We start from the raw sequence: 23,180 nt of genomic DNA on the forward strand, positions 1-23,180 counted from the left end.
CCCGTGTCACCTGCATCAGCAGGCAGACTCTCAACCACTGTGTCACCAGGGAAGCCCAGTGATGTCATTTGATGAGCAGAAGTTTCTGTCTATAATAGAGTCAAATTTATTAGTCTTTCCTGTTATAATTAGTACCTTTTATGTTAGGTAAAGAATTTTTCTCCACCTGAGGTCATGAAGACATTTTACTATATTACCTACTTGAATCTTTACCTTTTATTTTTCATACTCGCATCTATAATCTACTTGGGAATTTTTCATATGGATGTCCAGATGTCCAAGCATCCTTAATTAAAAAGTCCATCCTTTTCCCATTGCTTTGAAATACCACATCTATCATACATCATGTGTGGGTCTGTTTCTAGGCTCTCTTCTGCTCTACTGGTCTGTTTGTCTATCTTTCTAGCAATACCACATTGTATTAAATACTAGAACTTTAAAGTAAGTTACTATTCTTTTTTAGGAAAGTCTCAGCTATTCATGGCTCTTTGTATTTCTCTATAAATGTTAGAACCAGCTGATACATTTCCATGGTACACCTGCTGTGATCTTTATTGGGATTACTTTGACTCCATAGATGAATTTGGGAGACTATCTTTACAATATTGAGTCCTCTAGGCTTTGAACATGGTATTTCTCTCTGTATATCTAGGTCCTTAAGAATGTCCTTCAAAATTTTGATGTTTTTCAGGGTATTATTCTTACACATTTTTATTTTAGAGTTGTTCTTAGGTCTTCAATCATTTTTATGCTGTTGTAAGTGATGTCTGTGTCTTTAATTTCAGTTTCTTACTATTTGTTGCTGGTATATAGAAATGCAGTTGATTTTGACACATTATTTTTGGTATCCAGCAACCTTGTTAAAATCATTAATCCTAATAATTTATTTGTAGATTATTTTATTTTTCTGTGTACACATCATCATCTGCAAATAATAACAGTTTAGTTTCTTTCTTTATGATCCTTATATCCTTTATTTATTTTTCTTGTCTTACTCTGCTGGCTAGGACATCCGGTACAATGATGAATAGAAGTGGTGATAGCGGGGCATCCTAGTCTTGGTGCTGATCTCAAAGTGAAAGCTTTCGACGTGTCACCATTAGGTATGATGTTTTCTGTAGGTTTTTGGTAGGTATTTTTTTTTATCATTCAAGGAGCTAAGTTACTATTCCCAGTTTCCTAAGAGGATTTTTAAAAAAAATTATAAGTGGGGGTTGAGTATTCTCCAAAATTTTTGTGCAGTTGAGATGATATTTTTTTTCATTATGTTAAACTGGATAATTACATTGGTTTAACATTAAAAAGTCAATCAACTTTGCACATAGGGTGACCAACTGTCCTGATTTGCCCAAGAGCATTCTAGTTTTATCACTGAATGTTCTGCATTCTAGAAACCCCTCCAGGACAGTTGTTTGCCCTGCTTGCCTTCCTTATTGCATCTGTATTCATTAATGAGATTGTTCTTTAATTTTTTTTTTACACTGATCTTTTCCAATTTTGTTATAAAGATAGTTTTATCAAATGAGTTGGGGAATGTACCCTCTTTTTCTATTTTCTGGAAGAATCTGTATAATCTAGGACGGATGTCTTTGCTGAATGTTTAAGGATTTTGCTGGAGAAGCTATCTGGACCTGTTGTTTGCAGAAGCTTTTAAACTGTTGATTCAGTTACTGCTTATTCAGATTTTTGTTTTAGATACCATTTTTGACATGTCATACTTTTTCTAAGTGTTGTCTGTTTCATCTAAATTTTCAAATTTATTGGTGTTTGCTTGGTCTTAATACTAAGTTTTTAATGTCCCCAGAGTTTTTAGTGATGTCTTTCATTCCTGACTCTGCTTATTGGTGCTGTGCATTTATCTCATTTTCTTGATCAGTTCTTGCCAGGGCTGTAACAATTTTGAGTTCTATCTAGGAACCAACTTTCAGTTTTATATTCTCTATTTCGTTTTCCATTTTATTAATACCCTCTTTATAATTACAGTTTCCATCCTTCTACTTTCTTTGGTTTTATTTTGTTGTTTTTTTTCTAAATTGTTAATTTGGATATACATATTAGTAGGCAGACTTTTTTCTAATATAGGCATTTGAAGCCACAATTTTTCTTTTAGTTACAGCTAATAATTATGGATGGCATTTTGTTTGTTATTCCTTAGTTCAAAATAGTTTCTAATTTTCATTATAGTTTTTCCTAGGCATGTGGGTTATTTAGAGATAAACTTATTACTTGGATGTGGGGATTTTCTTTTTTTTTAAATTATGGATTTCTGTTACAATTGCATTGTTATCAGAAAATAATTAGTGTTTTTCTTAATATGATATTTGCATTATCACCCGTTAGTTCATTAAATTTTGAAATATTTGTGCTTGAAAAGAATGTGTTTCCTGCAATTACATGGTGTGGTGTAAAGTTTGTTAAATACATGGTGAGAATTTTTTGCATCCTTACTGAGTCTTTGGTTCCTTGTTATATCACTTACTTATTTGAGGTGAGTTTCTTATAGACAGCAGAGGTTTTTCATTCACTTTGCCTGACTCAGCAGTCTTAGAATTTTGTATTTAGGCCATTTACATTTAATGGAAATTTAGAGTTTAAGCCCGCCATTTTATTATTTGTTTAAGCCTGCAATTTTATTATTTGTTTTATGTTTCTTTTCTCTTTTGATTTTTTGTTCTTATGTTTTTTCTTTAAGGGTTACTTGAATGTATTTATATATTTTTAAAGACTTTGTTTTTTAGAGCAGTTTTAAGTTCACAGAATTGAAAGGAAGCTACAGAGATTTCCCATACACGCTGTAGTAATATGCATTTAAGTTTCCTTCATGTCTTTTCATGGATTGAAAGCTCATTTCTTCTTAGCACTGAATATTATTCCATTGTCTGGATGTACCACTATTTATCCATTCATTTTCTGAAGGACATCTTAGTTGTTTCAAGTTTTGGTATTATGAATATAGGTGCTATCATTGTGTTTTTTGGGAATCTTAAGTTTTCAACTCCTTTGGGTAAATACCAAGGAGTGTTATACTGGATCATATGATAAGAGTATGTTTAATTTTTTAAGAAACTGCCAAACTGTCTTCCAGAGTGGCTGTACAATTTTTCATTCCTACGAAGAATAAATGAGAGTTCTTGTTGCTACACATGTTTGTCAGTTTTTGGTGTTGTCAGTGTTCTGGGTGTTGGATGATCTAATTGGTGTATGGTGCTTTCTTTTTTTTTAAAGTTTTTTTAGTACTTTCTTGTTTTTATATCCATATATTAATGTTGCTACTCTCTTTTTAACCAACTTTTTTTTTGAAAGTATATCAGTATTCTTTTGTTCAGTTTTGAATATGTCAGATAATTGAAGAAGTCTTGGCAGCTATAATGTATTCTAATTATATTAGCTCTAAAAAGCAAAATACTGAATTTATTACTTAAGCATTTTTTTATCAAATCATAGTGATGGTCAAATAAATGAGTGCCCATGATACCTACCTGCACCAAAGCTAATGTCAAAGGGGGCTCTGTTTTTGAATTTTTTTATGTTTTAGTCTTAAGGGATTCTGAGACTTTCTTCACTTTTTAAATTTAAAGTTTTTTAAAATTTTCTTTGGGTTTTGGTACAGTATGCTGTGTTAAGAGAGTGCTTGCTGTTGATGGCTTAGGACTGTGTTCTCAAGTAGCATTTCTCCATCTTATGTGTTATTATTATTTTTAGTAGCCCCCAAACTCATAATAGTGTTAAGGCAGATTTGATCCAGAGGTTTGACTATTATCAGTCCCAATTTGTGATAGATTTTTATTTAGATAATGACAGTTCAGCTTTATGGACTTCCTTCATATATCTCCAAAACATTCTTGGACTCTGATTCATGCTTTTATTCTAGATTTTGCCTCTCTGGCTTATGAAACATGTTTACAGAGTGAAGTTAGCCCAATTTTCTTTCTGCTTTTAAAAATGTTTATCATTTATCTTTCTTCTATTTCCTCATACTATAATGTCTTGTATTGATGCCTGAAAGGAGAACACTTGTTTCCATTATTCATCACCACTCTCCATATTTCTGGCTACCAAATGTGTAGGTCATTTCCCACACCAATTTTCCAGTTCTCTTTGCATACCAAGTGAGTGTCCTACAGTTCAATTCAATTCAGTTCAATTCTATCTAACACTGTCTACCTGGAGTTAGCCCCAGATTCCACTGGTTAAGGACTCAGTCCCACAAGACTGAGCTGCCCCTTCAGATGAAAATTGCAAGTCCAGGAAGTCACACATCTGCATCTGACCTACTGGCTATAAATTGGTAGTTCCCATGTCTGCCTCCTTGGGTTTGATAATTTGCTAGAATGGGTCACATAACTTAGGAAAATAGTTTACTTACTAGATTACCAGTTTATGGTGAAAGGATACAACTCAGGGGGCATGGAGCTTCCATACCCTCTCCAGGTGTGCCATTCTCCAAGCATCTCCATGTGCTCACCAGCTTACATGTTCACCAACCCAGAAGCCCTTTGAACCCCTTAAGTTAGTGTTTTTTATGGAGGCTTCATTCCATGGACATGATTGATCGGTCATTGTTGATTCAACTCAGTCTTCAGCCCCTCTCTCTTCTCTGGATGTTATAAGGTGGGGCTGAAAGTTCCAACCCTCTAATCACATGGCTGGTTCCCCTAACAACCAATCCTCATCTGGAGGCCCTACAGGAAGCTGTATTTCTTATTATAAATCAGAATAACACAATGTCTTAATAATTTAGAGCTTTAAACTTTTTCAGAATTTCGTCTTGAAATGTAAACACCTCATTTAACATGGCTCTCTAAATAGTTTCCATTCTCTGAAATTTAAGAAAAAATTTCTTATCTTGACACCTTTTCAGACTTTTTCACATAAGTAGGTTACATCATTTTGTTTTATTGATACACTATACCTATGTATTTATTAGGGCAACCCTTGTACCTTGGTTGTTTTATTTTAAATTGAACCATATGAAATTGCTGCTTTTGGAAGTAAAAATTCTTTGAACATTGGTAGTTTTATGTAGTTCATCTAATATACAGCCTTCATATATAGTAATGGATGTATTATCCAGCAAAGCTTTGGGGCACTGGAAGGATGGGACATTATCTTCAGAGGGTTGGGCATTAGCATTTAGTATTTTGAGATTTCAGGTGATACTGGATTTTTTTCTTGGTACTTCAATTGCAGAAGTGGAATGAAAATTGTTAATTTGATCTTAAATATGTATTATGTATCATACAAGTGATATTGGCTGTCTCTGGATGTTGATATTTTAGATGTTTACTTTCATCCTTCTCTTTAAATGTGTTTTGAAAAGAGTCATAATGAAGACCCCGTCAGCATTTGTTTAAATAAGGATTTCAGCAGTGGAGCATTTCAAGCTAATTAAATGAAAAAAGTTAAGGGGTGACCATGGGATGTTTTGCTGAATTAGAGGTTAGGATCAGCGGAGTCCAAAATGGCTATGGACCAAAAGGCAAAAGGATTTAGTGATGGTAGGATATAACTGGGATATTTGTAGTTGTCTTAGATCTGTTGACAGTGATTTGGCTGCTTGGACTGAGCCAGACCAGAGTGCTTTTTATGTTAGAGTGGAAGACTAATTATTGGGAATGGCCAATGAATGCAATAGAAGTGGAAGTCCCCATCTAGTCTGGGGCATGAGAGAATTTATCACTTGACCAACTTTTATTTGAAAGAATTCCAAGGCAGACTGTGTCCTTGAGGGAGAGTAAGGTTTCAGTTAAGGTAGGAGTATCGTGTGAAAAATTTTAGGGTGGAGTAAAGTTTATTAAAGTAGATGGAAGAATTGAAAGTATTTGACAATGCTAATCACTTTTTTTTTAACCCCCTCCCCCTGTCCCCACCATGGTTTCTGTGATACTGTGCTGTCTTTTCTCCTGGCTTTTGCCCTTGCCCTTATTGACGGTTGACATAGAGCTACTCCTTCCTTTGCCTATCCCTTAACGGTTGGTGTTCCCTACACCCAGTTTTTGTTCTCATCTCTTCTGACTCTACTGATTGACATTGTGTGATTTCATTCATTGTCATAAATTCAGACTTATTATTTCCCTTTCTCATAGCTTTTAGGTCTTTGTGTGTATTATTATTTACTCTGTTTATTCTGTCTTTTCCCACTTTTTTTTCCACCTGGCAAATTACTGTTAGTCCTTCAATGCTCAGCATTTCATTTAATTTCAGATCCTATCTCAGTTATCCAGTTGCCTTTTCCCTCTCCCCAAGTTTTCCATCTAGGTAAGGGGCAGTCTGTGTACCTTTAATTCTTTGTGTATACCATCATCATAATGTTTTCTATGATATTTCAACTATTGGTTTACTTTTTGCCATCTTCCCTAGACTGAGTTCCATGAGGGCAAGGGCTAGAGTTTTCTAAATCCTGTTTTTCACAGTGCTTAGCAAAATGCTTAGGATTGGCAAATATATGAATTAATATGTTATCAATTGTGTATGTATTGCCACAGAAGAAAAGGCACTTAAAAATCTGTTTGTCTGCCATGTATTTACTGAATAATCTTGGACAAGTCACTTAACCTTTCTTTGCTTCATTTTCCTGTGTAGTAGTTCCTATTTCACACCTGGCAATAAATATTACATAAGTATTCCTTATTGTTATTTTACATTTTAAAAATTGGCTCAATATATTTGGGTTAGATTAAGACAGCCACTTTTATACATAATAATGATAGAAATTTAAATTTGATAGTGTTTCTCAAAAGCAGTTTTGTTTTATGCAGTGAAGATTTGCTATTTCTTTTGATTGAATAATTTCATTTTTAATAATCAATGAAATTTGAAATGCAGACTCATATGTTCCAGAATTACTTATGATAGTTTGCAAACAACTTAAATCTCTGATGGTTAAATATATTGTTGAATGTGATACAACAATTAAAATATTTGCATTTTAATGGTGTGGAGAAAGGTTATGGTGCAGTAGGTAAGATATCAAAGATAAAAGATTATCTTAAATATGTTTTTAAAAATGCTTAAGAGGCTAATTTGTGATTGCTTTGGGGTGGTAGAATTTAATCTCTGAGACTTATTTTTGTTTTTAAAATGGGGTTAACTGACATGTTGACATTAATTGCTGACAATTAAATGAGGTAATTTGAAAATTCTTCAGATGTCTTCTGTTTTTATTAAGTCATATTGTCATTGTTGTTCATCTTTAATATTTTTATTATAAAGCCAATCCTTGTATTAAAGAAAATACTGTTTTCTTAAATATTAAGTCTTTACATTTACTTTTTAACATAGGAACTTAACAGCACTTTTTGTCTGCAATATTTCACCCTGACAACCATTAATGCACATTTTCCTAGAAATCATTTTGTAAACGTTAAGTTATTTTATGATTGTGGTGATGCTTGTGTGGTTTGGTTTAGGCTTTTTATTTCCTCTCTAATCTACAGCAACTGGAGCAGATTCAGAAGGAGTTAAGTGTTTTGGAAGAGGATATCAAAAGAGTGGAAGTAAGATATCAAGAATTTCTCACATCTCTAGTAATTTTTCAATTTCATGAAATTTTTGCTTTTCCTTTAAATTGCTGCATTAAATTTATGGGATTGGTCTCCATTGTATAGAAAGTCACAGTCATAATTTATGCAGTAATAGTTTATTAGGAGGCCTTTTCCTCTAGTCAATGATCAAAGTTAGCGTTTAATCCATCGTTTACTAGAAAGCTAATATTTGAATCAAGAGGAATGCTACTTTTCTTAATGTTTGCAAATAATATATTTGAAGTAGAGACTGACATATCCTGTTTTTCTGTACTTTGGAGAGTTGAACCTAATGATCCAGTTGCCATACTGTCATATTTATCTTAATATTTATCAATAGGGTCTCACCTGGATTAATGATTAGCTAGTTCACTGTTCACATAGTGTACTGTACATCTCATTCAAATTATTTACATTTGTCTTTTTCTGCATTCAGTAGCTTCATTAGTGATGAATATTTATTAAAGTGTTTCTGGTTCTTTAAGAATGTGTATCATAGAAAAGGCTTGTCTCTTAACTTTCAGATATCCTTGCTTTTGTACTCTGGAAAGGAAGCCTTGAGAAATTTGGTTGTTGAGACAAAAAGGGACTGATAGAACCTAGGATTGGAAAGGAATATAATATAACTCCTTTTGATTTATACATCTTCTCTTTGGAGTGTCTATAACTCTAATAATTGTGCTTCCAGGAAATGAGCGGCTTATATTCTCCTGTCAGTGAGGATAGCACAGTGCCTCAATTTGAAGCTCCTTCTCCATCACACAGGTACAAAGCTTGAAACTTGTAGTTGCTTAGGATTTATGTTACAGAGTGCACATATGGTATTAGTCCTTGGGAGCCTTTTCCATGTAATGTACAAAACCCCTGAGAAATTACTTTGGTCATGATCTAGAAATGAGATTGAGATAGCCTGTTTCCTTAATGCTTTGAATTTTCATGCCATGGATAGTTAGTGAGTAGAATATTATAATACTGTGAATTCACTGTTGGATTAAAAGTTTGGTGGATTTCTTAAAATAATGGCAGCTTTAAATACTTTTTGAATTAAAATCAGATGACATTAGAAATCTATAATTGGAGAACACGAAATGGGTAATATTAGGGAAGAATTAGATAAACTAATACCTTTAACTTTTCCACTAACCAGTTGAATTTTCTTGCATATCTCGTTCCCCACATTTAAAATGAGGCCATTAGATAGATCTGTTAGTTTAGATATCCCTGGTATTTTCTTTATAACTCCCCATTATTAATTTGTCTTCCCTTCTGTACCCTCTGTTAGAGCAGGAATTACATTTGTCTTGCTCCTGACTGTTTCCCTAGGTTTTAGAGTAGCAGTGGTGACTGGCCTCTTTCAGTAAGTTTTTGTGAAATATAGTGAATGTCTGTGGTCCCTATATAGCTCTAAAGTTCTATTTGAAATATCTACTACCTAAAATTTGAATTTGAACTTTTTTGTTGTGTTCAAAGCAAGAGCAGTTTTACATGTTTTTAACTTGCTAATCCATTTAAGATAGTGGTCTAATGTAAGCTTTTCAGACAGATAGTTTTAGGATAACACATGGATTATCAGGCAGTCCAATGACAGTACAAGAGATTACACTAACCTTCAGAGCCAGTGTCAGTTAGGAAAGCTATTTTAGATCTAGTTTGGGACAATATGTGGGGAAGGGGCACAAGGGATATTCAGTTAAAGAACATTCCTGGGATGTTTGATATTTTTCATTAACCATTTTATGGAGAATCCTCGTGAGTACTAGGTGATTCTCAGGTCACTTTACCTGTGTAATTCAGCTTGTTTTTGTCCATATTTTATTTTCGTTAAAACACTTGGGAATGACTCAGCTGTGGGATATTATCTTTAAGCTTAATATTCACTTCCTGATATACATGGAATCTTTGTCAGTGGAATATTTATTATGTGAGTGCATGCAGGCAAGTAAAAGTTGTCATATCACAAAATCTTCTCTAATAAATTAATAGTTCTTGTCGTCATGTGACTCTGTCATAGCCTTTAACAGTAGTGTTTCTTTCTATCTGTGTGTCCAGGTCTTTGTTAATCTTATTGATGACTTTTAATAACTTCTTAACAATATAGTATTATATGCATTTAACTGGCTCTGTTTATTTAATGCCTCTGATGCACTGGGCACTGTTTGAAGTGTTGAATCTAGCTGGCAAACTTCCTGCCTTTATGGAGCTTACCTTTTGGGGGTGTGTGTGTATGGAGGTTGGGGCAGATGCTAAATAAGCAAAAATATAATATAGTAGTAGTACATAACATGTAAGTAGTACCCTAGGAAGGAAATTAGATGTATTAGAGAGCTGACACATGAATGAAGTGAAGTGAAGAGATAATAAAAAGTCATGGGGGAGTTTTGAGTAGGATCTGTTTTAGATTTTAAAATATTTACTGGGGTTCCCATGGAGGGGATAGAGATTCTGTGTCCCTCTCAACCCCCTGCCATTGGAAGCTAGGAGGAACGTTAGGAACATTGCAAGAGTCCAGAAGAGAGGAAATGGTGGAATTTTATTGGATTTTATTGGTGGAAGAGAAGGGAATTGGTTGTATTGTAAAGTAAAATAGCTGATCTCATAAAAGATAGAGGATTTCATGATGTCTATGAAAACTTTGTTGAATTGCTAAAATCGTATGGAACACTATTGTCAAATGAGATTTGGGCAGAGGTGAGACTGGTTAACAGTTGAAGATGGGAAAATAGACAAACATGATATTATCTTCAAGAGTGTTTTGATATTTTCTTGAAACAAGTAATTTGATTATCACTCAAGGTTTGAGAGAGACACTTGGGAAAATGATGTGGCTTTAAATATTCTTGGGAAGTGACCCTTAAGATTTGGATGTGAAATTAAACATGGGAAGAATGTTATGTTATACTCTCAATATTTAAGTTTTTTTTATTTTTAAGAAATAGCATGTAGTTGAATTACAGTTTTCCCTCATAATTATTAGCTTCATTATTTAAATGCCAGACAAATTTTTTTTTAATTTCTCACTGTAATGTTTTGGTCTCCCTTTTAATTGGTTTACTTTAAAAAAAGACTTTTTCTGGGCTTCCCTGGTGGCGCAGTGGTTGAGAATCTGCCTGCCGATGCAGGGGACACGGGTTCGTACCCCGGTCCGGGAAGATCCCACATGCCGCGGTGCGGCTGGGCCCGTGAGCCATGGCTGCTGAGCCTGTGCGTCTGGAGCCTGTGCTCCGCAACGGGAGCACAACAGTGAGAGGCCCATGTAACGCAAACAAACAAAAAAAAGACTTTTTCTGGATTTTTTTTTTTTTCTTTCTATAATGAGGACCTTTTTAATAAGATAATTAAATCCCTTAGATAGATTTTGGGTTTATGGTCAGGTTTATGTATTTAATGAAAATAAAAAGAAAAGACATATGACTCTTACCACCCCGCATCAGTTTGTTTTCTTTTTTTTTTTTTAACATCTTTTTATTGGAGTACGATTGCTTTACAGTGTTGTGTTAGTTTCTGCTGTATAACAATGAATCAGCTATATGTATACATACATTCCCATATCTCCTCCCTTTTGCATCTCCCTCCCACCCTCCCTATCCCACCCCTCTAGGTGGTCACAAACCACCGAGCTGATCTCCCTGGGCTATGCACCTGCTTCCCACTAGCTATCTGTTTTACATTTGGTAGTGTTTATATGTCAGTGCTACTCTTTCACTTCGTCCCAGCTTACCCTTCCCCCTCCCCGTGTCCTCAAGTCCATTCTCTACCTCTGCATCTTTTTTCCTGTCCTGCCCTTAGGTTCATCAGAACCATTTTCTTTATTTTTTTAGATTCCATATATATATGTGTTAGCATATGGTATTTGTTTTTCTCTTTCTGACTTACTTCACTCTGTATGACAGACTCTAGGTCCATCCACCCTCACTGCAAATAACTCAACTTCGTTTCGTTTTATGGCTGAGTAATATTCCATTGTGTATATGTGCCACATCTTCTTTATCCATTCATCTGTCAATGGACACTTAGGTTGCTTCCATGGCCCATCAGTTTGTTTTCTGTATACCATGATTAGCTGTAATTGTCATATCCTGTCAGTTCTCTTCCTGATGCCTTGTTTAGAACCCAAGTATCTCATGGAGGCGAGCAGTGGTCTTTTAATTATACTTCTACAGTGTATTGTGAGAAATCTGATGTTACTTTCCTGCTTAAAATCGTTCAGTGACTTTCCATTGCATGTAAATTGCTTTAGATCTAACTCTTTTGCATGGCCTTCCATAATCCCCTGTACCCTGCCTACTATTTTTGTGCTTTAGAATTGAATTTAACTCCCCAAGCAGGATGTTAGGGTACCTTTGCTTATATTCTGTTTTGCCTAGAAACTCCTCCTGGATTCCTCTCTGTTTTTGTTTTTGTTTTTTTAAATAAATTTATTTTTGGCTGCATTGGGTCTTCGTTGCTGTGTGCGGGCTCTCTCCAGTTGTGGCGAGCTGGGACCACTCTTAGTTGCGGTGCATGGACCTCTCACTGCGCTGGCCCCTCTTGTTTTGGAGCACGGGCTCCGAGCACGCAGGCTTCAGTAGTTGTGGCTCGTGGGCTTTAAAGCACAGGCTCAGCAGTTGTGGCGCACAGTTTAGTTGCTCTGCGGCATGTGGGATCTTCCCAGACCAGGGCTGGAAACCATGTCCCCTGCACTGGCAGGAGGATTCTTAACCACTGCGCCACCAGGGAAGACCCTCTCTATTCTTTTTTGATACACCAGTTCCCTAAAAAAATGAAGGGGAGGAAGTGGGAGACAGAATTAACTACCTTTTTTTTTAAAAATTCCTACTTATTTTGTTCCTGCTCTGTACTATGTGTAGTAGTTTGTGTGGATTTCCTGTGCTGTACTATAATTCTATTAATATTGGGATTTTATTACACTCCCACATTTTTTTTTTTTTTTTTTTTTTTTTTTTTTTGTGGTATGTGGGCCTCACTGTTGTGGCCTCTCCCGTTGTGGAGCACAGGCTCCAGACGCTCAGGCTCAGCGGCCATGGCTCACGGGCCCAGCCGCTCCGCGGCATGTGGGATCCTCCCAGACCGGGGCACGAACCCGTGTCCCCTGCATCGGCAGGCGGACTCCCAACCACTGCGCCACCAGGGAAGCCCAACACTCCCACATTTTTATATGAGCATTTAAACTTAATAGGACTTAAAATAGGTTTTTGAATAAATGTATACTTAACTTAGATTGTAGTTTAATTTTTGCAGTTTGTGAAAATTTGACTGAAGCGTGACCTTCAGTACACTTAATAAGTAAACTAATATAATTTAAAAAAACTATTAGGCAGATTTCATTGGGGTGAGGTTGAGGGTGAGTGTGTGATTATTTCCTTGATAAAATCAGTTAAATTTTTTTAAAAAACGCTTTTAAGCCTTCATCCATTGCAATTCATATTAGAATTAGTTCAAACCTAAAGATTGCTGCTTTCAGGGTCTTTTTAATTCTTTAGATTCTGAGGAAGAAAATCTCCACAATTCAGAGCATAAACTGTAGCTTATACTTCATTGTTACATAGCTGTATGTGTCAAATTATGAGTAAATTAGAGTGGTAGGGAAGCACAGTCATTTTTACCTGTTGCCAAATGGACTTGTTGTTTTTTTAATCAGAGAGTATGAAACATTTTAGTCAGATCTTCTTTTTGACAATGACAATGATGCTTTTGTTTAGATTAAAACATTCTTAGACTGAAAAAACCTAAAATCTAAAATTTAGATTTTAAGTCTTATTCAGTCATTTATTACTGGTAGCTTTGCTTGTAATTTTTTAAATGTATCTAATTGATGTGATTTCTGTCTCAGAAATAATTCTCATAATTGCTTTATTCTTTGTCTTTAAATCAAGCAAGTCTTTCAGAATTGTCAGTTATTAGTCACTAACGTCTGTGTTTTTAGAACTTCAAAGAACTTGGTTTAAAGATAATGTATTAGTTGAAGCTTCTCTATCTGCCTGGGGGTGAATATTCTTTAATATTATCCAGATAGTTACTGGGGTTAAATTTGCAAAATAACTTTTGTTTTCCTGTGATGAAGTAGTAAATAAATACAATGTAAACATAAATAGTAAATAAGATTAATCTAGAATCTCTAGTCGTTAAAATGCTTTTACGAATAGCAGAACTTGCTGTTGATCATAAATTTAATTCATTTTTTAAAGGACACATACATAAGTTTAAATTTTGAATTGCTTATTGAAGTTTTCTGTGGTGTAGACCAGGGATATTTATAAATAAAATATTTAGATAAGACATTTATATAAGACACTTTTGATTATATTTAACTACTCTATCAGGTATTTTTGAGACTTAATCTTTCATTTGTGTGTCTGTCATTTTTAAATAAATAAATAAATAAATAAATAAATTTATTTATGGCTGTGTTGGGTCTTCCTTGCTGTGCGTGGCTTTCTCTAGTTGTGGCGAGTGGGGGCTACTCTTCGTTGCGGTGTCCGGGCTTCTCACTGCAGTGGCTTCTCTTGTTGTGGAGCACAGGCTCTAGGCATGTAGGCTTCTGTAGTTGTGGCTCGTTGGCTGTAGAGCGCAGGCTCGGTAGTTGTGGTACATGGGCTTAGTTGCTCCGCGGCATGTGGGATCTTCCTGGACCAGGGATCGATCCCGTATCCTCTGCATTGGCAGGCGGATTCTTAACCACTGCACCACCAGGGAAGTCCCTGTGTGTATGTCATTTTTGACAAAGGTCCAGATGAATCAAAATGAAGGAAAGAGCAAGGGGTCACTTTATGGATGATAGAAGTATTTAACTATTATAAAGAATATATATATATAATGGTGAGTTAGTACCTTGTGAATTTGTATATTTTATCATTTGAGTGAATAAACTAGTAAAATTCAAGGAATTTGATATTGTGTTATGGCTCTTGGACTAGGTTAAGAAATTCCTCTTTAACTCATTCACACAACTCTATGCAGTTACTTAACCCCGTAACATGCCCCCTCCCCCAAGTCATTAAAAAAAAAATGTGTGTGATGGGGAGAGGGTGGGTGGTGGTTAGGGATGGCTCTTTGGTATAGTGGATGAAAATGGACCCATCTTCTCTGTTATTGCATATTGGGTCTTTGGCTGGATTATGATCACTGACCAGAGCAGTGTTAATGACTTCTTCTTCACATATTAATGCTTAAGTTTTTGGTACTTTTTGGCAATTGTTATTGGTTTAACTGCTTTGTTTTACTTGGGAAGATATCTTCTAAAATTTAATTTTAATTTTTATTTATTTATTTATTTATTTATTTTTTGGCCACACTGCGTGGCTTGTGGGATCTTAGTTTCCCAAGCAGGGACCGAACCCTGGCCCTTGGCAGTGAAAACGTGGAGTCCTAACCACTGGACCGCCAGGGATTTTCCTAAGATAATTGTTTTTAAAACGTAGGAATTGAAATGTTCTTACAGTCCGGTCTAACTCTAATCCTTACAGATTTGTCCCTAATTTATTATATATTTTAAACAAATCTTCTACATAAACCTAAAGAGTTTTTAATATAACATTTATTTCCGTTTATCCAGGAGGGGAATTATACAATATAGGAAATTCTTCATACACAGCCTGACACTATTTTCCATACAGTAAGTCTCCTACATACGAATGAGTTTCGTTCCTAGAGAGCATTTGTAAGTCTAATTTGTTCGTAAGTCCAACAAAGTTAACCTAGATACCCAACTAACACAATCGGCTATATGGTACTGTACTGTAATAGGTTTATAATAATTTTCACACAAATAATACATAAAAATCAAAGAAAACATTTTTCATCTTTTAGTACAGTACCTTGAAAAGTACAGTAGTACAGTACAACACCTGGCATATGGGGGCTGGCATCGAGGGAAAAGGCAAGAAGAGTTACTGACTGGAGGAGAGAGAAGAGGTGGGGGAGATGGTGGAGCTGAAGGATCATCAGCAATAGGAGTCGGAGGGCAAGCTGCTCACTCCTGAGTTTGATGGCACAGGTTCTGGTTCCTTGCTGGATTCAATTCTATCTACTCTTTAAAAAACAATCCAGTGATGTCTATGGGGTAGCTCTTTTTTTCTTGTCATAGATGACACGGTAGCACTGGATTGCATTCTGAATGGTAGCTGCAACCTTTGTGTACCGTTCTACATTCAGGTCCTATGCCTTGAAAACTAACAGTGCCTCCTCAAAGAAAATCCCTTTGCCATTTCCTGTATCGTGAATCTCTTCGGTTCTTCAGTTACTTCTTCTTCCTCTTGTCTCTCTTGGTAATTCTTAGCAGTACCAGCTCCATCACCACTGCTTTTACCATTGCTTCTGGACATGCTGGGCTTGAAATAAAGATACTGTACTACTGTACTCTATAAAGTACTGTACAGTAAAGTACACAAAAGCACAACCACTTATAGAGGAGGCATGCGTGTGACAGTGTACACCAGATACGTGAACTAACTTATGTGATTGGACATGCGAACACATATTTGCATCTTTGAAAGTTTGCAACTTGAAGGTTCGTATATAGGGGACTTGTATTTCCAAGTTTAGATGATTATGAACAGATCTTAAGAAATCTCTGCTACACTTGCATTTATTGTTGCAAGTACTGAGGATTACTTGCCTTAACTCTGATCCTATACCATGCAGAGGTGTTGAATTTGATGCCATAGGCAATGGAGGATACTGAAGAATCTTATGGAATTTTCAACTTGAAAAAACACAAAGAAACACAAACACAGAAAACAGATTTCCTTGGCAATAATGTAAAGGGTACTCTTCATAAATCTGTAGTTTCTTATTAATTTGATAGGTAATAGAATTGCAGCAAGTAATGAAAAAATTTTTTCAAAGAGTTCAGTTTCCTTTATTTAGAATATTTGAAGAATTCTTCAGTCACTCAGCCAGTTTTTGGAGGTGTATCAGGCATGTATAAAACAGTTTTAGGCCCTGGAGATACGTTTGTGAATATGACAGACCCTAGAATTCTGCTTACATGGTTATATAAAGGACGGAAAATAAGTTATGCTGTCAAATTAATTATTCTGCTTAAAATATGGTGTAAATAGACTTTTTGATTCCAATAATAAAGATAATCAAAATACATTTAACTTTAAAACTTTAGTAATTATGTTTGATGAGTAGGTATTTGAGGATTTTTGAAAAACATCTTTGGGTTCTTGTTATAAACTGTAATTGTCACTGCTTGGTGAAGATACTGCCAGTCCTTTCTAATTCTGAAACCTGAGGTGTGAATAGGGCAGACTTCCGTGTGCATGAGTATCAACCAAACCTCTTGTTTGACATGCAGATTTTTGAACCCCACCCCCAAAATCTGATCATTAGACCTGAGGTGAGTTCCTGAGATTCACATGTAGGCCTGGAGGATCATACTTTAAAAATATGTAAATACTGGTTTAGTGGGCAGTGAATATGTCTGTATTACTGACATGTTTTAAAAATCTCTAAGTAAGGTATACTTATTTTCTTTTTCGTAAAAGAAAGCTCTGACATTCAACACTAAAGTTTTATAACTACCTTAAGTTTATTTCATCTTTGGGGAAGATAGGGTAAAATTTTGTATTTATTTTACTCTCTACTTTGTAAAGTTACATATCCTTCTGTAATGTCTTAAAAATGCCTTGAGTTATGTTCCTGGGCTTGAGAGAGCCGAAACAGTTAAAATTAAGTTTCTTGGAAGGAAGCAAATTATTGGTATTTACCAACCATTCCTTGTTGATTCCATTCATATTACTGTGATTAGACCCTCTTGCTTATGGCCTTTTGCACTTTCAGGTTAGAGTCATGTAGGAAACTTTTCACCCCTTTGCTTATTATAGGTGTACCTTGATTCTGGGAGGTCAGGGGTGGGAGAGGCTGGGAAAACCAAAGCTATACATTGTAACCCTAGCTTAGATGTAAGGATAATCGAATGCAAGCATAAAATTTCATGTGCTGTCACCATTTTCTATTTCTGCTGTTTACTGTCTCTCCCCTACTCAAGTTCCAGTATATTTTTCCCATTCAGATCTTCTACCTTTGAATCTTTTGTTGCTGTTTTTGGAATACTTCTTCTACTTTCTTTGTTTTTAAAACCTTTTTCTGAGATAATTTCAGAGACCTAGGTTTTTGTAACACTAAGATTTGTGGCAATTACATCATCTGATAATTAATCCTCTGTGCATTATAACTAAATTGTAACTATTGTAACTATTCCCACTCATTGATAAGTGGTTAGAATATAACGGAGTCAAATGCAGCACCTAGCCTAACAAACTGGGACTTTTATTAGCTTTGTTGGAGACAGATGAGTTTTGTCAGTCTTTTTCTTTTGAGCTTATTATTCTGTTTTTGAAATTCTACCAAGCAAATTATTTACTTCCAAAGGCAGTAAGCAGTAGATTCAGACCTATTCCATCTTTCAGAAATTTTCCATCACATTTGCTTTTCATATCTGCCAGCAGTAAGTTTCTCCCTGAGGAAGCTCTTATAATGAAAACTTTAAAATGAATTGCCCTTTTGCTTTTCTTTTTAAACTTTAGTAATATTATGGAATTACATACCTTTTAAAAGACAGCATAATATTAGGTTCATACAGTCCTCCTATGTACTGTATATCTACAACCCTTTCTAACCATCTACCATTAAAAGGAGACAAAGGGTGTTGGGGGAAGTTTTTCCTGGATATTTGAAATACTCTGATAACTTCTGTTCTTTGAAGAATAAATTGAATCTCTTTTTCCTAAAGATCATAGATATGTACTCTGGAGCCCAATATTTTTATTATTGAACTACCCTTACCTTCCCAAAGTAAATCCAAAGCTTGTATGATATATACGTTTTCATAACCTTTTCGGGAAACCTTTGGAGTCAGATGTGTTTCATTATGTAGTGTTATGTCTGTGCCCCCATACCCTTCCCTCCCCAGTTTAGAAAGGTAACACAGTACATATGCCATATATTACATATACTGGAGGAGGAGTAAAATTCAGTTGCATATAATCAAGCACATTAATATTTCAGCATTAAAGCATGCATGTTAGCAGTCAGTGAGATAAACGGTATTAAAATCTGTTCAGGTCAGGTTTTCACTTCAAAAAGTTACCAAAAGTGTTTGATTTTCATAGTTTTGGGTTTTAGGAATTGAAGATTTATGTGATCTTTTTTTGTTGTTGTTTAACATCTTTATTGGAGTATAATTGCTTTAAAATAATGTGTTAGTTTCTGCTTTATAACAAAGTGAATCAGTTATACATATACATATGTTCCCATATCTCTTCCCTCTTGTGTCTCCCTCTCTCCCACCCTCCCTATCCCACCCCTCTAGGTGGTCACAAACCACCGAGCTGATCTCCCTGTGCTATGCGGCTGCTTCCCACTAGCTATCTATTTTACATTTGGTAGTGTATATGTGTCCATGCCACTCTCTCACTTTGTCCCAGCTTACCCTTCCCCCTTCCCATATCCTCAAGTCCATTCTCTAGTAGGTCTGCGTCTTTATTCCCATCTTGCCCCTAGCTTCTTCATGACCATTTTTTTTTTGCTACATTCCATATATATGTGTTAGCATATGGTATTTGGTTTTCTCTTTGTGACTTACTTCACTCTGTATGAGAGACTCTAGGTCCATCCACCTCACTGCAAATAACTCAATCTCGTTTCTTTTTATAATATTCCATTGTATATATGTGCCACATATGTGCCACATCTTCTTTATCCATTCATCTGTCAGTGGACACAGGTTGCTTCCATGTCCTGGCTGTTGTAAATAGAGCTGCAATGAACATTGTGATATATGATTCTTTTTGAGTTATGGTTTTCTCAGGGTATATGCCCAGTAGTGGGATTGCTGGGTCGTATGGTAGTTCTATTTTTAGCTTTTTAAGGAACCTCCATACTCTTCTCTATAGTGGCTGTATCAGTTTACATTCCCGCCAACAGTGCAAGAGGGTTCCCTTTGCTCCACACCCTCTCCAGCCAGCATTTATTGTTTGTAGATTTTTTTTGATGATGGCCATTCTGACCAGTGTGAGATGATATCTCGTTGTAGGTGTTTTTTTTTTTTTTTTTTTTTTTTGTGGTACGTGGGCCTCTCACAGTTGTGGCCTCTCCCATTACGGAGCACAGGCTCTGGATGCGCAGGCTCAGCGGCCACGCTCACGGGCCTAGCCGCTCTGCGGCATGTGGGATCTTCCTGGACTGGGGCACGAACCCATGTCCCCTGCATCAGTAGGTGGACTCTCAACCACTGCGCCACCAGGGAAGCCCCTCATTTTAGTTGTGATTTGTATTTCTCTAGTGATTAATGATGTTGAGCATTCTTTCACGTGTTTGTTGGCAATCTGTGTATCTTCTTTGGAGAAATATCTGTTTACATCTTCTGCCCATCTTTGGATTGGGTTGTTTGATTTTTTTGATATTGAGCTGCATGAGCTGCTTGTAAATTTTGGAGATTAATCCTTTGTCAGTTGCTTCATTTGCAGATACTTTCGCCCATTCTGAGGGTTGTCTTTTCATCTTGTTTATGGTTTCCTTTGCTGTACAAAAGCTTTTAAGTTTCATTAGGTCCCATTTGTTTAATTTTGTTTTTATTTCCATTTCTCTCGGAGGTGGGTGAAAGAGGATCTTGCTGTGATTTATGTCATAGAGTGTTCTGCCTATGTTTTCCTCTGAGAGTTTGATAGTGTATGGCCTTACATTTAGGTCTTAATCCATTTGGAGTTTATTTTTGTGTATGGTGTTAGGGAGTGTTCTAATTTCATTATTTTACATGTAGCTGTCCAGTTTTCCCAGCATGACTTATTGAAGAGACTGTCTTTTCTCCATTGTATATCCTTGCCTCCTTTGTCATAGATTAATGGACCATAGGTGCATGGGTTTTCTCTGGGCTTTCTATCCTGTTCCATTGATCTATATGTCAGTTTTTGTGCCAGTGCCATACTGTCTTGACTACTGTAGCTTTGTAGTATAATCTGAAATCCGGGAGCCTGATTCCTCCAGCTTCATTTTTCTTTCTCAAGATTGCTTTGGCTAGTTGGGGTATTTTGTGTTTCCATACAAATTGTGAATTTTTTTGTTCTAGTTCTGTGAAAAATGCCAGTGGTCATTTGATAGGGATTGCATTGAATCTGTAGATTGCTTTGGGTAGTATAGTCATTTTCACAATGTTGATTCTTCCAATCCAACAACATGGTAATCTCTCCATCTGTTTGTATCATCTTTAATTTCTTTAATCAGTGTCCTATAATTTTCTGCATACAGGTCTTTTGTCTTCTTAGGTAGGTTTATTCCTAGGTATTTTATTCTTTTTGTTGCAGTGGTAAATGCGAGTGTTTTCTTGTTTTCACTTTCAGATTTTTCATCATTAGTGTATAGGAATGCAAGAGATTTCTGTGCATTAATTTTGTATCCTGCTACTTTACCAGATTCATTGATTAACTCTAGTAGTTTTCTAGTAACGTCTTTAGGATTCTGTATGTATAATGTCATGTCATCTGCAAACAGTGACAGCTTTACTTCTTCTTTTCCAATTTGGATTCCTTTTATTTCTTTTTCTTCTATGATTGCTGTGGCTAAAACTTCCAAAACTGTGTTGAATAATAGTGGTGAGAGTGGGCAGCCTTGTCTTGTTCCTGGTCTTAGTGGAAATGGTTTCAGGTTTTCACCATTGAGGACGATGTTGGCTGTGGGTTTGTCATATATGGCCTTTAATATGTTGAGGTAAGTTCCCTCTGTGCTTACTTTCTGGAGGGTTTTTATCATAAATGGGTGTTGAATTTTGTCGAAAGCTTTCTCTACATCTATTGAGATGATCATATGATTTTATTGAAGTTTTTTGAGCTGAATATTTTTATTTTTTTAATTTTTATTTTATTATTTATTTATTATTATTTTTAAAATTATTTATTTATTTATTTGTCTGCTTCGGATCTCAGTTGCAGGATCTTCGTTAGGGCATGCGAGATTTTAAGTTGTGACATGCCGGCTCTTAGTTGCAGCATTCGGGATCTAGTTGCTTGACCAGGGATTGAACCTGGGTCCCCCGCATTGGGAGCATGGATTCTTAACCACTGGACCACCAGGGAAGTCCCAAGCCCAATATTTTTTAAAGCCAAACAGTATATTGCTGAAAAGGCCATTGAAATCACCGATGTTTATTTGTATAAAATCTGTTGTATAAAATGTGTTGTACTATCTTGTTGATATTTTTACTAATACCACAAGATGAGTAGTAGTATTGTCTATTCTAATGAGTCCGAGACACTGTAGAAGAAAAGATTTCATGTTAATTTTCAATTGAATTTTACATCAAAATCAGGAAATTATTACTGTTCTAGAGAACTGCATTTGCAAAAGTTGTAGCTGTCAGAGTAACATACGTTTTTGTATTAGGTACTGTTTTGTAATTTACTTGTATTATATAGCCCTCAGAATAAATGCCATGTGTCCTTTTCATTTTACAAATGAGGTAATTGAGTCATGGAGATGAAGCAATTTGCCCAGTATCACATAGTTAGTAGCATAATCAGTATTCTAAAGCAGACATCCTTACTCTGGAGCCTGTAAAACCTTGGGAGGTAAAACGGTTTTGGAGATCATCTAGTTAATAATAAAACATCAAAAAGAAGATCAATAGAAACTTATAATTCAAAAAGGCAGGGCAGTGATTCTTCAAGAAGAGAAAACATATGTCACTTTGGCAGTCTTACATAAGGAATCTGGAATTATACTGCCTGGGTTCAAATTTCAATTCCACACCTTATTAGCAGTTTGACCTTAGGCAAGTTTATCATTAACTTCTGTACACCTCAGTTTTCTCATTATTAAAATGAGGATAATAATACCCGTCTTGACTGATAAAATGTGGTAATACATTTAAAGAAATGAGAGAATAATACCTTACACATAAGAAGCACTCAGTAGATGGTAGCACTCAATAGATGAGTCATGTTGATTTTCTATGATTTGTTTGAATAGTTGTGTCAAATGTTATTGGGTATGTGGAATTAGAAAGGAAAAATCAAAACTGAAGAGTGATTTCTAGTATCTTCTGAGGTGTCTGTAAAACTGGGGCCATGAAAATTTTGGTTGTTCAGTAAGTGGCATTTACCATTAATTTGAAATTCAATGCTTCTATGTTAAGTAAGTGACAGAAAAGCATTATTTTGAGGAGAGCAAGTGATTTAGCTTTCACCTATTTATAATACCGGGGATTACTGCCTTGGTAGAAAGGGAATAAAATAATCACAAACTTTACTATTTAAAAAAATTAAAATCATATTTGGTTTTAATTAGTCATTATTAAAATTTATAAGTCAGATTATTTTCATGTTACACGTTTCTCACATTGCTCACTTTGGGGAAACTGGTTCAGTAATTTTATGTAGAATACTGGAAGTGGGGTTTGGCAGTAGCCCCATATTGTTTATTGAATATAGAGTTTATTCTGTCTTAAGTTTATACTAATGGAAAAACAAATCAGTGACAGCAGTTAGTCTAATTTCATGTGTGTACACAGATTTTTTTTGTTTTATTCAATTCCATTATTAAAAACTTCATAGTTTCATTTTCTTTATGTTCACCCTTAAATTATCTCAATACATTTTATTTTGCTCACATATTAAAATCCTCTATAATTTAATTAATTTTGTGCCTATTGATATTTGA

General features: G+C 35.4%; 1 protein-coding gene across 5 annotated transcripts in view; it reads left to right on the forward strand.

The window, feature by feature from the left end:
- The window catches only part of COP1 (COP1 E3 ubiquitin ligase), a 284,440-nt gene that overhangs the window by 82,356 nt on the left and 178,904 nt on the right, over positions 1-23,180 (forward strand). For all 5 annotated transcript variants that reach the window (XM_059051973.2, XM_067031134.1, XM_059052006.2 and 2 more), the window contains 2 exons: positions 7,437-7,496; positions 8,212-8,288. In XM_059051973.2, the coding sequence (XP_058907956.1) occupies positions 7,437-7,496; positions 8,212-8,288 (137 nt within the window). The remainder of the gene's footprint in view (positions 1-7,436; positions 7,497-8,211; positions 8,289-23,180) is intronic.

This window comes from Kogia breviceps, chromosome 1 (assembly GCF_026419965.1).
Source record: "Kogia breviceps isolate mKogBre1 chromosome 1, mKogBre1 haplotype 1, whole genome shotgun sequence".
NCBI classification, from domain to species: Eukaryota; Metazoa; Chordata; class Mammalia; order Artiodactyla; family Physeteridae; genus Kogia; species Kogia breviceps.